This window comes from Passer montanus, unplaced genomic scaffold, assembly GCF_014805655.1.
Source record: "Passer montanus isolate IOZ18808 unplaced genomic scaffold, ASM1480565v1 scaffold116, whole genome shotgun sequence".
Taxonomy (NCBI): Eukaryota; Metazoa; Chordata; class Aves; order Passeriformes; family Passeridae; genus Passer; species Passer montanus.
This window is the reverse complement of record NW_024358278.1, coordinates 977,316-989,263: the sequence shown is the minus strand read 5'-3', so window position 1 is coordinate 989,263 and position 11,948 is coordinate 977,316. Positions and strand designations below refer to the sequence as shown.

The 11,948-nt window shown below is 50.3% G+C and overlaps 1 protein-coding gene across 2 annotated transcripts in view; it reads right to left on the bottom strand.

Annotated features, from left to right (window-relative positions):
* Positions 1 to 3,095: 3,095 nt before the first annotated feature.
* RAB6A (RAB6A, member RAS oncogene family) overlaps positions 3,096 to 11,948 on the bottom strand; it is a 41,413-nt gene continuing 32,560 nt past the window's right edge. For both annotated transcript variants that reach the window (XM_039697085.1, XM_039697084.1), the window contains exons 7-8: positions 7,194 to 7,260; positions 3,096 to 5,140 (exon numbers count right to left, since the gene is read on the bottom strand). In XM_039697085.1, the coding sequence (XP_039553019.1) occupies positions 5,076 to 5,140; positions 7,194 to 7,260 (132 nt within the window). In that variant the 3' untranslated portion in view covers positions 3,096 to 5,075. The remainder of the gene's footprint in view (positions 5,141 to 7,193; positions 7,261 to 11,948) is intronic.

The window sequence follows — 11,948 nt, the reverse complement described above, 5'->3', positions numbered from 1 at the left end:
GCCCTGTACCCAAGGAGCCACTGGCTGCGGGAGAGACACTTCAGCGCTTTAATTAGCAATAACTTTAATCAAGCCTTTAATAACATCCTCGCTCCAGACGTGCTCTCCGGGCGGCCGACAGCGAGCACTCAAAATGGCTCTAATTTATATCCAAACCCTCAGGAACAGGTGGCAAGCCTGGAAAATTCGATTTGGGAACAGCACCAGCAGGGCAGAGCTGTGGGGCAGCAGGAGCAGCATCACCCAGCTGCCTGCAGCCCTTCCCTACCCCTCATCCTCCCGGGAAGGGCAGAGCTGCCATTCCGCAGGGGTTAAATTCCTGAGATGCCCGAGCCCAGCCTTTCCAGCATCCATCTGGGCAGTCAGCTCCAGTCTGCTCCTACAAGAGGATCCTAAATATTTTATAAAAATCCGTGTTTGACTTCACCAGGTGCTCGGACCAGGGCGGGGAAGGGGAAAATGGTTAAAGGGGGGGGGGAAATAAAATCGGTATTTTTGCCAATCGATGAAAAATCCTTTAAATTGATGAAAAAACAATTCCAATGGTGAAAGCCCAAGCCCAGCAAGCCTGGAAAGGCAGAGGGAGAGCAGCAGAGGAGGAGGCAGCACAGATGGAGGGAGAGGCTGCTCCGAGGTCCGGCTGTTTGCAGCTGCCTCCCTGACTGCGGGAGAGCCGGCAGCCTGTGCCGCAGCCTGCCCGCCCCATTTATCTTCCTTCGGAGCTGGGACATGCCCGGCATGGAAAAAGGTGCTGCTGCAGCAGGTAGGGAGAGCCCTTGCGCTTCGGTTTGCCCAGGATTCGGGAGCTGGAAGCAGAACTGCAGCCAGGGGCCGGCCCGGCTGCCGCAGCAGCTCTGCAGATGCTGCCAGGGGGATGCTGTGGCTCCTCCAGCCTGGAAAAATCGGGGCTGATCCCACCAGCGAGCAAAAAGCCATCAGCACCCTGCAACCCGAGCCAGATATTCCCTCCTGGATTTTGGAGCTGGGCTGGGAGAGGGAGCTCGACCCACTGCAGCCACGAGTGAGTAGCCAGGAGCATCCTCTGGAGCTGGGGGAGCCCCCCACCCATTCCCTGCTCCAGAATCCCTGCAGCTCAATCCAGACTCCTTCCCCAGAGGGAAGCTGGGAACTGGGACACCAGTGGGAGGTGAGAGCCCCACGGCAGCAGCCAGGAGGGATTGAGGAGGTGAAGGTGGTGCTTGCAGAGGCTCCCACCCAGGGCAGCACCTGGAGAGGCTGGCTACAAGGAACAGAAGCTCCCCCAGTGACAAAAACCTTCTCCAGGAACTCGTCCCCCCACACAACTGTTCCCATGCCCCTAATTCCTGTTTCATGACCCATTTATTCACGGTCCTTTTCACAGTGAAGAGCCTGACCAAGAGACCGAGGCTTGGGCACACCCCAAATCCAGGTAATTCCCCTTCTCTACTTGGAGCAACCTGGGCTAGGGGAAGCTGTCCCTGTCCTTGCCAGGGGGTGGCATGGGTGGTGTTTAAGGTCCCCTCCAACCCAAGCATGCTGTGACTGCAGGATGCTCTCCTTCAGGACAGCAGAGGGTAACTCACCAAAGATCATCTGTTACTCACCTCCGCGGCCGCCGTCTCCAGCAAGGAGGAGGCTCCAGGAGGATCCTCCCCAGGGAAGCTGGGCTTGTTGACCCGTGTCCCAGGGAGCTGAGGCAGAGGTGAGGCCGCACGAGGTGCCCTTGGGAAGGGAGCAGAGGCAGCAGCTGGAGGCAAGGAGCGGGAAGGGAGCAGAGAGGCACAGCTCGGCCGGCAGAGCCGGGCTCCGTCCCCGGCACGGCTCCTGGGGCGCTGCAAACAATGGCAGAGACACCGCAGCGACAGCAAACACAGCCCTGAGACACCTCCCCGTGCCACAGAGCCCCCCAAACCCCTCCTGCCCCCACAAAAGGCTCCTGCAGCTCCTCAGCCCCCCGAGGAGCTGCTCCTCCCGCTGCCCGTGCTGAGAGAAGAGACCCAGAGCTTTCCAATGAGACAGGTATTTATTTAGTTCAAGCACTAAGGATTTGTTCTCTTGTTGTTGTTGGTTCATATTACCAAACAGAGCTGAGGTACCAGTGACATTCCAACATGAAGAAAAGGAACCTTTTTTTTTCCCCCTTACACAATTTCTTCAACTACTTTTATCAAGACAAAAGGTGAGGCATGGAACAGCTGCGTGATGGACTGTACAACGAGCAAGCCAGAGCAGGGAGGAGAAAAGAAACAGAGCCGAGACCTTCACTCAGAAAATGGCACAAAAATCAGCATTAAGAACATCTGTTCCCATGGCTCCACTGGCCACGCCCACGGAGTAAAAGAAAATGAAAATCTAAAACCTGACAGACGGATGGTGCAAAAAAAAAAAAACCAAAAACCAACCAACAAAACAAGTAAAACAAACAAAATTGATATGAAGACCACGTTGCTCCTGTGCTAAAAGAAAAACTAAAACCTGACAGAGGGATGGTGAAAAAAAAAAAAAAAAACAAAAACCAACCAACAAAACAAATAAAACAAACAAAATTGATATGAAGACCACGTTGCTCCTGTGCTCACCTTGGAAGTGTACTTTCTCTGGAGAGCTGGGACCAGGACAGGAGGGAGCCCTGTTAAGCACAGGCTACCAGCAAGGACATGCACTGAACGTACCTGGCCGTGCTCCTGCAGCCCCCTGGCCGTGCTGAACACGGAGCTGTGGGAATGCTGCTCTCCAGACCTCTGTTTCCAGCGAGTTCTGGACAAACCTGCTCTCAGGCCTTCCAGGAAAAGCGTCCAGGGCTGCTGGTCCATCACAGCCCATACGGGCTAAGCCAGCTCCTTAAATCCAGTGCTTAAAGCTTGGGACTGTGGGAAGCAGAGGGGGCTGGTTCTATCAGAAGCAAGGAAAAAAAAGGATGTGCTTGTGGGGAACAGCCAAATGAGGACCAACAGAAGCTGCACGGAGAACCAAAGGAGAAAAAAGCAAACCAAAGCAAATGAAGAAGCAGCAGGATGGAGCATTTCAGCACGGTTAAGAACAGTACAACAAAGGAAAAGCAGCCAGGTTTCCTTCCCCCAGAGAGTCTCTTTTAAATAAAGAATGATCCTTTGTCACATATCATTGATGTTTATTTCAAGACATGCCACGTCAAAAAAATTCGCCTTTAATATTGCATTAGAAAAGCACTTTTACATCTCGTTCTGCCTTTAAGTTATTGTTGTGCAGAGTTGCTAGAAACCCAGGGCAGGGCATGAGCCTGGCCTTCACCTCAGGAATGAAGAATTCCAACTCTTTTATGCCCGCCTCCTGGGGAAAGTGGTGGTGAGGACGATTCCCTTCCTCTCCCCCAGGTGGTTATTTTAGATGGTAGAGAGAGGGGCAGAAGAGAACCAAGGAGGAGCCTGAATATTCCCTTGCAATTGTCCATGTAATTCGCAATCGCAACACAGACTCGAGAATTCCTTCCTGCACTGTAACTCGGCCAGAGTCGCCCAGCAAACAATGTATTTACAATTGTGTTTATTAACTTACACAGCAACTTCACAATGACTAGTAAAGATTAAAAGGGTGCACTTCTAGTGTGTTTCATTCCGTGTTTCTCGGGTAGCTACATCTCGCAACATCAGCAAAGCTCTACACAGATTCCTCAGCCAAAGGAAAACAACAAAATCAGCACTGAGAAGAGTAAAAAAAAAAAAATTGAAGCCAAGAAATAAATATCAAAGAAAAACAAGGGTTAATTGTGAGCCTAATTCCATAGAAAACTAAATTACTAATTATTTAACCAAACTATACAGCTCTAGAGAACCAAACTAAACCAACTTGGAAGACTGAACATAATAAAATAAAAAAAAAAGAGCTAAAAAATAAAGGCATAAATCTGCATAATCAGAAGTTGGTTTCCATCCTACTCAAGTCCCTCCCCTTCCATCTAAGATGCCTCAACTAGGATTCTGTAGGATCAAAGTAAACACCCTTCCCCACCGACCTATGCCCACGCTCTGGAAAAGCGGGGCCATTCCCCCTCTGCTGGGGCAGCCAGCTGCTCTTCCCTCTTTCTCCCAAATTTCCAAGGTTTCAATCGGCTTTGGCAGGTTTTAGCGCCAGTCCTGATTTCAGTATTTCCCCTAAAAAAAGCAAAGAAGCAAAATGCTTTCTCTTCCAAACAGCTGAACTGTTAAGTTCCCATCTCTTGGGCAGTAATAATTCACTTCATTGGTGTTCTACTTAGAAAGGACAAAAAAAAAAGCTCTGAAAACTCATTTTGCACTCCAAACATTATTTCCCTGTTTCCTGCAAGTGTTTTGCTAATGCACATCCACCCTTTCCTTCCCCCCCAAATCCTCCAGAAGCCACTCATCCCAAAGAGCCCGTCCGTATTTCCCAGTAATGCTTCCTTGGAATCGTGTCCCCGCTGCCTCGGCGACAATTCCCAGCTCCAGCAGCCGGGGTGTCCCACCCCTGCTAAGGCCAGGCTGGCTCTGGACACCAGGCAGGCTCGCAATTAAGAGCTTGGGGTTAATTTGTGTTTAATTATCAAGGATAAGCCCTCAACCCCTCGGCATCTGCCGCCTCCCCCCGTGATTCCGCCTTGCTGTCTACGCATTCCCAGTTTCTGAGAGAAATTCCAATGGGTCAGATTTGCAAGCCTTCTTCTGCACATACATCTCGTCTAGGTCCAATTCCAAACTTACTCAGTTGCCATCATTTCAAAGTGCAATATCATAACATATTAAAAAAGGAACAAATATTAAGAAATTGTACCTATTTTTTTTTTGTTTGGATTTTCTCTTTTTTTTTTCGCTTTTGTTTTTTTTTAAAGTTATACCTAGAATACGGTGGAATATTTTGGCTTTTTTTTTTTCTTTTCTTATAAATAATGAAGACACTGACATTTTGTTGGTGTGTGTGTGTGTGTGGGGTGTGCTTGTGAAGCTAAAGATCATCTCCACGAGACAGCCAGCGATGATGAACTGCGATACGTTATTACGGAAAGGGGAAGGTTCAAGCCAATATTCACACTGCAGTCAATGAAGAGGACAGGGAGGGAAAGCAGTGATGTTCTGGAGAAAGGTGGAAGCCACATGGTATTAGCAGGAGCAGCCTCCTTCACTGACAGGCTGCTCTTGAGGCTTTTCCAGTTTTATGTCAATCACTGGAAGGAGGAAGTTAAGGCAAACAGATCTCCAACTCCGCTTCCCTACCAAGAGCGGGATTTTGAATGGTATTTTCAGTGCTTCCTGCTGAAATACCCGGAAAGATCAGCTCCAAACCAAAGGTTTGGCACATGAAATTTGCAGCAGAAACCATGTCAGACCCCAGTGTTTGCCTCTAATCAGTGTGCTCTTCCCGGCAATCCCACTGACCTCTTGCTGTGGGAATTCAAGATGCATGGACCCACTGAAAGGAATAATCACCGCTGCTGCAGAACCACAGAATCATTCAGGCTGGAAGAGCCCGCTGAGATCTTCAAGCCCACCTGCTCTCCCTGCACTGCCAAGGCCACCAGCATCTCGTGTCCCCAAGTGCCACATCCACATGGCTTTAAATCCCTCTGGGAATGGGGTCTCCACCACTTCCTGGGCACCCCCAGAGCTCCTCGCCAACCCTGGCTCAGTGGAACCTCTCTGCTCCCCCAGCAGCCAGCACAGCCCTGCCACCAGCCTGAGCTGCCCCTTGCAGTGACAGCTGATGTCCCACAAGGTCACTGCAGAGCTGGCTGCTCACAGCCTGCCTGTGATAAGGACTCCCTCTGCAGCAGCGCTCCGATTCCCAGCGGATGCCCTCCAGCTCCAGCCTCTCCCAGGAGGAGCTTTGAATGCTAATCCCCAGCTCAGAGCTGTTCACCACAAGTCTCCAGCGTCCCCCTTATCACAGAACACAGAGGCAAAGAGATCACACAGCTGGTACTTCCAACTCGTTTCTTTAGGGGGGGTGAAGCTGCTTTTTAAAGAGGTTTGGAGAAAATAAACGTGGAAATGGAAACAAAAGACAGGCAATTCATCTCCAATGCTTGGTCCACTCGGCTGACTTAAAGCTTGAAGTGTGTTTAAGTTGCAGATGCTTGACATGAGCCTTGCCAGCTTCATCTCAGAGCACGAATGGGTCAAGATCCTTGAACCCTCCATGTTTTGCAGAAGTGCCCCTGTTAATCCCAATGCAGCTGCCTGGGAGAGAGGATCCCATCCACCCCTGCTATCTGCAGGCTGCAGGAAGCCCAGATCCCAGTGTCCTAAATGCACTCCCATTTAGAGATTGCTGACCAAACTCCCTGCCTGTGCACTCTACCCCCCCTCATTAATAAAGATTGTTGCTCATTAACCTTTTGGGGAGCTGCATTGTAAAGTATTTCTGATCACTCAAATTCCTGCCACGAAGCCTGTGCCTCAGCAGCTGCAATCCCCAGCCTTCTAAACCCTTATTTTGCCCATGCATCAGATGCTCTGATGGCATTTCAGTGCCAGGCTTGTCCCACTCCCACAGCTCCTGGGACCTCCTTCCTCCAAGGCACAATTTCTCCTCTATTTACCAGCTCCATGATCCCTGCTGCAAATAAAACCAACAATCCTGGAAAAGCTGCTATTACAAGCACACCCACCTGGCCAGGTCAGTGATTCCGACATAGCCATACTGCTTTTCAAGGCTTTTCCACCCCTCCTGCCACCTGCTTTCCTTGACTGAGACTGACCCCATCAGTTGAGTCTTCCCCCTCCCACCACAGAGATGCTGCCTGGGGTCCCAGGCTGCCCTGGGAGGTTATGGGATCTCCGTCCTTGGAGATTTCCCATGTTTCCCTGAATGTGACCTGGAGAAACTGGCTCCGTTTGGGAGCCAGCCTTGCTTTGAGCAAGAGGATCAGAGAAGGGGCTTCAGAGGTCCCTTCCAGGACAGTTTGGTTTTGGATTCTGTCAGTCAGAGCTGCAAGAACCACAGGGGTTTTTGTTCAGACCTCTTTGCAGCCGTTTTCTCCCACCTTCCACACGTTTAAACACCAACCAAAGAATCCTTTTGGACCACCATTCCTTCCCCTGCTGCCTCCACCCTCAGCACCCCTGCTCGCAGCCTTCCAGCCCAGCAATCCTCCTTCCTCAGCTCGAAGGTTACTTGCCCCTGTTCCCCCATTTTTTGGGATGTCCAGGAGCTGAGCGAGGGCTGCAGTGGATTTTCCTGGTGCAGGGTAACGCCTGGCACAGGCACAGAAAGGATACTGTCTTCTCTACTTTTGTCTTGTGTGCTTTCCATCCCGGGCAAGGCAGCTGCCACACGTCGGAAAAGCTGCAAAGAACCACACAGGGAAGAGATGAAAACAACAGCTCCCCTCGGCTGAGGCAGTTCAAACAATGATTCAACACATCCCCCAGCACTATTTACACTGCTCAGCCCCAAAATCCTGACACCAAACATAACCTTTATTCCTAGAAAAGGGCAAAGCACAGCTCTTGTTAGTGGAGATCAGAGAGCTGCAGCAAACCTCCTGCACCTTCTCTGCAAACAGGATGGGTGGGATGCAGCATTTCACCCCACAGCTGCCACGGATGTCCACAGACCCCAACAACCTCCCCAGGGCAGGTGGGAATTAAGTTTTCACACCTCCCCAGAGGATTTCAGAGGAGCATGGACATGCTGATGAAGGCATACACATCATCCAGGAGCCTGTCACTGCATCAGCCACATGGAAGAGTGTCAAAAAATGGGATGCATGGAAAGGATTTCTGCCAAGCCTCACCTATCTGTGCTCAGGCTCCTATGGAACAGACAAAGGAACGCTGCCAAACCTAATCCTCACCATTTGGTGCCCACTCCATGGTTTTCCTATGCCCACATTCAGGGCATATAGCACAGAACAAAGGCATCCAAAGCCTCTCACCTGAACACCACCTCCAGTTTCCCAGCAAGGTCTGAGTTCCCAACTCTCCTCATGGTTTTATTCCACTTGAAGGAGGCGAGTTGGAACGGGACCGATTCCCTCTCCTGCACTTCCTACCTCTGCCCCTGAGGTTCAGACTGGTAATTCCCACCACACAGCTTCTCCTGGGCCCTCTGGCTGAGTAGCCCATCGATAATGCAGGAGAAGTGCCCTGAATCCAGCTGCCTGTCCCCCTGCCCAGGATGCTCTCCCTCCACCCCGTGTTCCCAGCGCATCCCCGGCGCCGCGCGGGAGTCCCGGATCCCGCGGGTCTGACGTCAGCCTGGCGTGCTCCACACTGTCCTGCCTCTCCTCAAATGACACAGAGCTAAAGCACTTATTCCCAGTGACCCACTTTCCACAGACAACCCAGCCAAGGCACTGCCAGCCTGTTTACATCAGGGATGTGGGTACCCGACCAGCCCCGTGGGTCCCTGCCCAAGGGCTTTCCCCACCTGGGCTCCCACAGTCTCAAAGATGCTCCCACCATCCTAAGACAACTTTGCTGCCTTTACAGCCCCTTCCAAGCTCACCACGATCAAGCCCCCAGGTCTGTCTGGGATCTTTCTTGGCAGGAATCTGGCACACACTGGAATCTGAGCCAAGGATGGGTCTGAGAAGTGAGGACTCGATGTAACTCCCTAATTTCAGCCAACAATTCCAAAGTAAAAAAGCTTAGTATGCCTCCCTCTGTGTTTCTGTGGACCTTTGCCATTAACCTGGACCTTCCAGCCTCCCTGAAAACCTCAGGGAAATCCTCACAGGCCAACCAGGAAGTAACAAAATTCCAGATGTTAAACTCTACCTAAACCAACAGCAAGAATGCCCAGACAGAGGAAGGGTAAGGAGTCTTCAAAAAATCCTCAGCTGATGGAACCAACTGGAATTCCTGCATTTAAACCACACTGCTGACAGAAAGGCTATTTAAAATACAGTAATCCTTTCTTTACATTAAGACCAGGAATAAAATTATGCTTTTAGCAGTATTTCTCCCCTAAATTATCGAACTAAAAATAGGAATTTGGCAACTAAGAAAAATCAACTTTATTTCTTATTAACCTTCTGCTTATCAGCCCCAGCATATGTGAATAAATCCAATTAGGGAAACTTCCTGATGGTTGGAAAGCAGCCTTCCCACAGGGCCCTCTGAGCTTCCTGGTGCTGTCAGCCAGTGTGTGTCTGCACACACATGTACATGTTTCAATGTTTGTGTGGGTACAAAAACACAAGTATTGATGAGCATCCAGGACTTTCTTTCCAAGGCAGGAGTTAAAGGCAGCAGCTGAAAGACTAAAAGCCACACAAACTCTCTTTCAGCACTCAACTCTGCAATCTGCTTCCTGATAGAAACTCTGGAAAGAAGCCTCATCTCTCACCATCAGTTGCAAGTCATTTGCCAAACTGTGCCTTTCCTGCTACTCCAGCCAATAAATCCCAACAGATCAGGATCACAAAGGACTGCAGGCATAAACCAGTCTTCAGCCACACTCCAGCAGCAATATGGAAAGGACGGGAGGATCACTGTCCAGATAGAAAAGCTGGGCAAGAAACATGTTCCCCCACACAGGGCAAACAAAAATCTCTCCCTAATTCTCATTCTCTGAGGGTAATTCTTGCCCATCAGATGGGTAAGAATCAGAAGAGAGGAGAAAGAGCCCAGCTCTGTGAGAGCAGGGTCACAGAGGGGCTGTGCTCAGAGAGCTGCTGCCGTGAGAAAGTTCTTCTGCCAAGGACCACATTCATCCCTGGCTCCTCCAGGCCAGCGTGGAGTGTGCCAGGTACTGCTGCAGGGAGCAATTCAAGGGCCCTCCCTCCCCTCTCTTTCTACAAGACAGCAGAATGAACCCTGACACATTCTGGGCATGAAATCCAGGCACTAACAATAAGATTCCCTGAAATACGGAGCGCCGAGACAGAGCAGGAATCGCAAAGTCCTTGAAAGCTTATTCAAGGCTGACAGAATGAATCAGAGACTACAGTTCTCTGCATCAAAAGGAGCAAGTTATCTACTTCTCTCCTCCAGCTTAAGGCTCCCTGGCAATCAGTCTTTGCAGGATGCAAAAGCCAGTCTTTTCCCCTCTGCTCCATCATTTAACCCCACAAAAACACTACCAATGCTTTTATTCCCTAATATCCACCCATTTTTCCTTCAACACTCCCTGCCCAAAGCCAGAGGAGGAACAGTAAGTGTGAAGGACCTCGGGGACTGCAGCCAGCAGTGAGGTGCCATCCTCAGAGCTCTCCCCTTTCCTGGCACAGGGAATGGCAGGAAAAGCCTGGCAGCAGCACGGTGCCCTCTGCCTCTCTGCTGGTAGAAGATCCTGGCACTGGAATAGCTGCTGTTGGATGTACAGAGCATCTCACCTGCTGGGGTCCCAGCACAAAGCCAGGCCCTCTGGATCTGCAGCACAGCTGCAGGGAGCTGGAGGCAGTGCCCTTCCCTCTCATCTCTTCCAGCAGAAAAGGATGAAGCAGAAGCTAAAAGCAGCACCAGAGGACAAAAGCCCCCTGGATTCCCACTGAGGAGGAGCAGCTGGAAGAGTCAGAGCCATTCCCTCCCCGAGCAGGACAAGAAATTCAGCTGTTTCTGGATGGAAATCCTGTATGAAGATTAACTGAGACAGTGATTGTTCTGCAGGATCAGAATATATTGTGGAGGGAAGTTATCGGTTATGGGAAGGTCAAATTTGCATTCAGCTTATTAAGGATTTCACACAGGTTATGGCAAGGGGATCCATTCTGCAGGTGTGCTTTCCCATTTCACTGGGAGAGAATTTATTGCTAAGTTATAAAATAAATTCACACCATTTAGCAGAGAAGCTGCAAGGAAACAGGCAACTATTTAAGTGGTGGTATTAAAGGTCTTATCCTTTGATAATTGCTTGAACAACTGCTTATTAAACGAATAAAAAATGAGACTTAAAAATATTCTAGAATAGAGAACAGCTTTGAAATTCTTGAGAATCCCAGTCCACACCTGCAACACATGGATCAACACTTGTAAGAAAAATCCATTTTTAATTATTTTTGAATATCCATTCATGTATGTGCACACTATCGAATCCTCAGGGTTCCAGCTGGCCCTGAAAGCTACAACTCCCTCACAGGCTTAGCTCCAGAGCCTCTGGAAATGTGGCAGGGCACAGAAACTCCCTGAAGGAAAGAGGGAGTGTAGAGCTCCTTCATCATCATCATCATCATCACTCCTCTCAGTGAGGCAACTGCTCTCAGTGCACACCCCCAGGTCTAAGCACTCATTAAGGATTGCAGCACAGAATCCAAACCTTAATTGCCAGGCAGCCTCTGTTGTGGCAGGATAATTGGGGGACCCTGGAAGCCAACACATCCATGGTGGGTGATGCAGTGACACAGCTCTGAGTTAACACTGCTATAATTATCCCATTACAGAGGGAATCATTTTCCTGCTTAGAGGCAAAGTCAAGGGACATTTTAATAACAGACTCTTTAGTCCTGTCTAGAACATGAAGTAGTTTATAATCCTATTTTACTACTCCTGGTACCCTTCTGCACAAAAACCATTTGTGTAACTACATATATAAGATATACATGAATGTCATCCACACACACAGAATCCCTGATGGTTTGGGTGGGACTTTAAAGATCACCCAGTGCCACCCCTGCCGTGGCAGGGACACCTTCCACTGTCCCAGGTGGCTCCAAGCCCAATCCAGCCTGGCCTTGGGCACTGCCAGGGATCCAGGGGCAGCCCCACTGCTCTGGGCACCCTGTGCCAGGGCCTGCCCACCCTCACAGCCAGGAATTCCTTCCCAATATCTACCCTAAACCTATTCTGTCAATTTGAAGCCATTCCCTGGCTCCTGTCCCTCCATCCCCTGTCCCCAGTCCCTCTCCAGCTCTCCTGGAGCCCCTTCAGGCCCTGCAGGGGCTCTGAGCTCTCCCTGGAGCCTTCTCCTCTCCAGTGAGCACCCCCAGCTCTCCCAGCCTGGCTCCAGCCCTGGAGCAGCTCTTCTGGGCTCTTTCCAGCAGCTCCACATCCTTCTATTCCTGGGGAACAAGGAGCTGAGCACAGCATTCC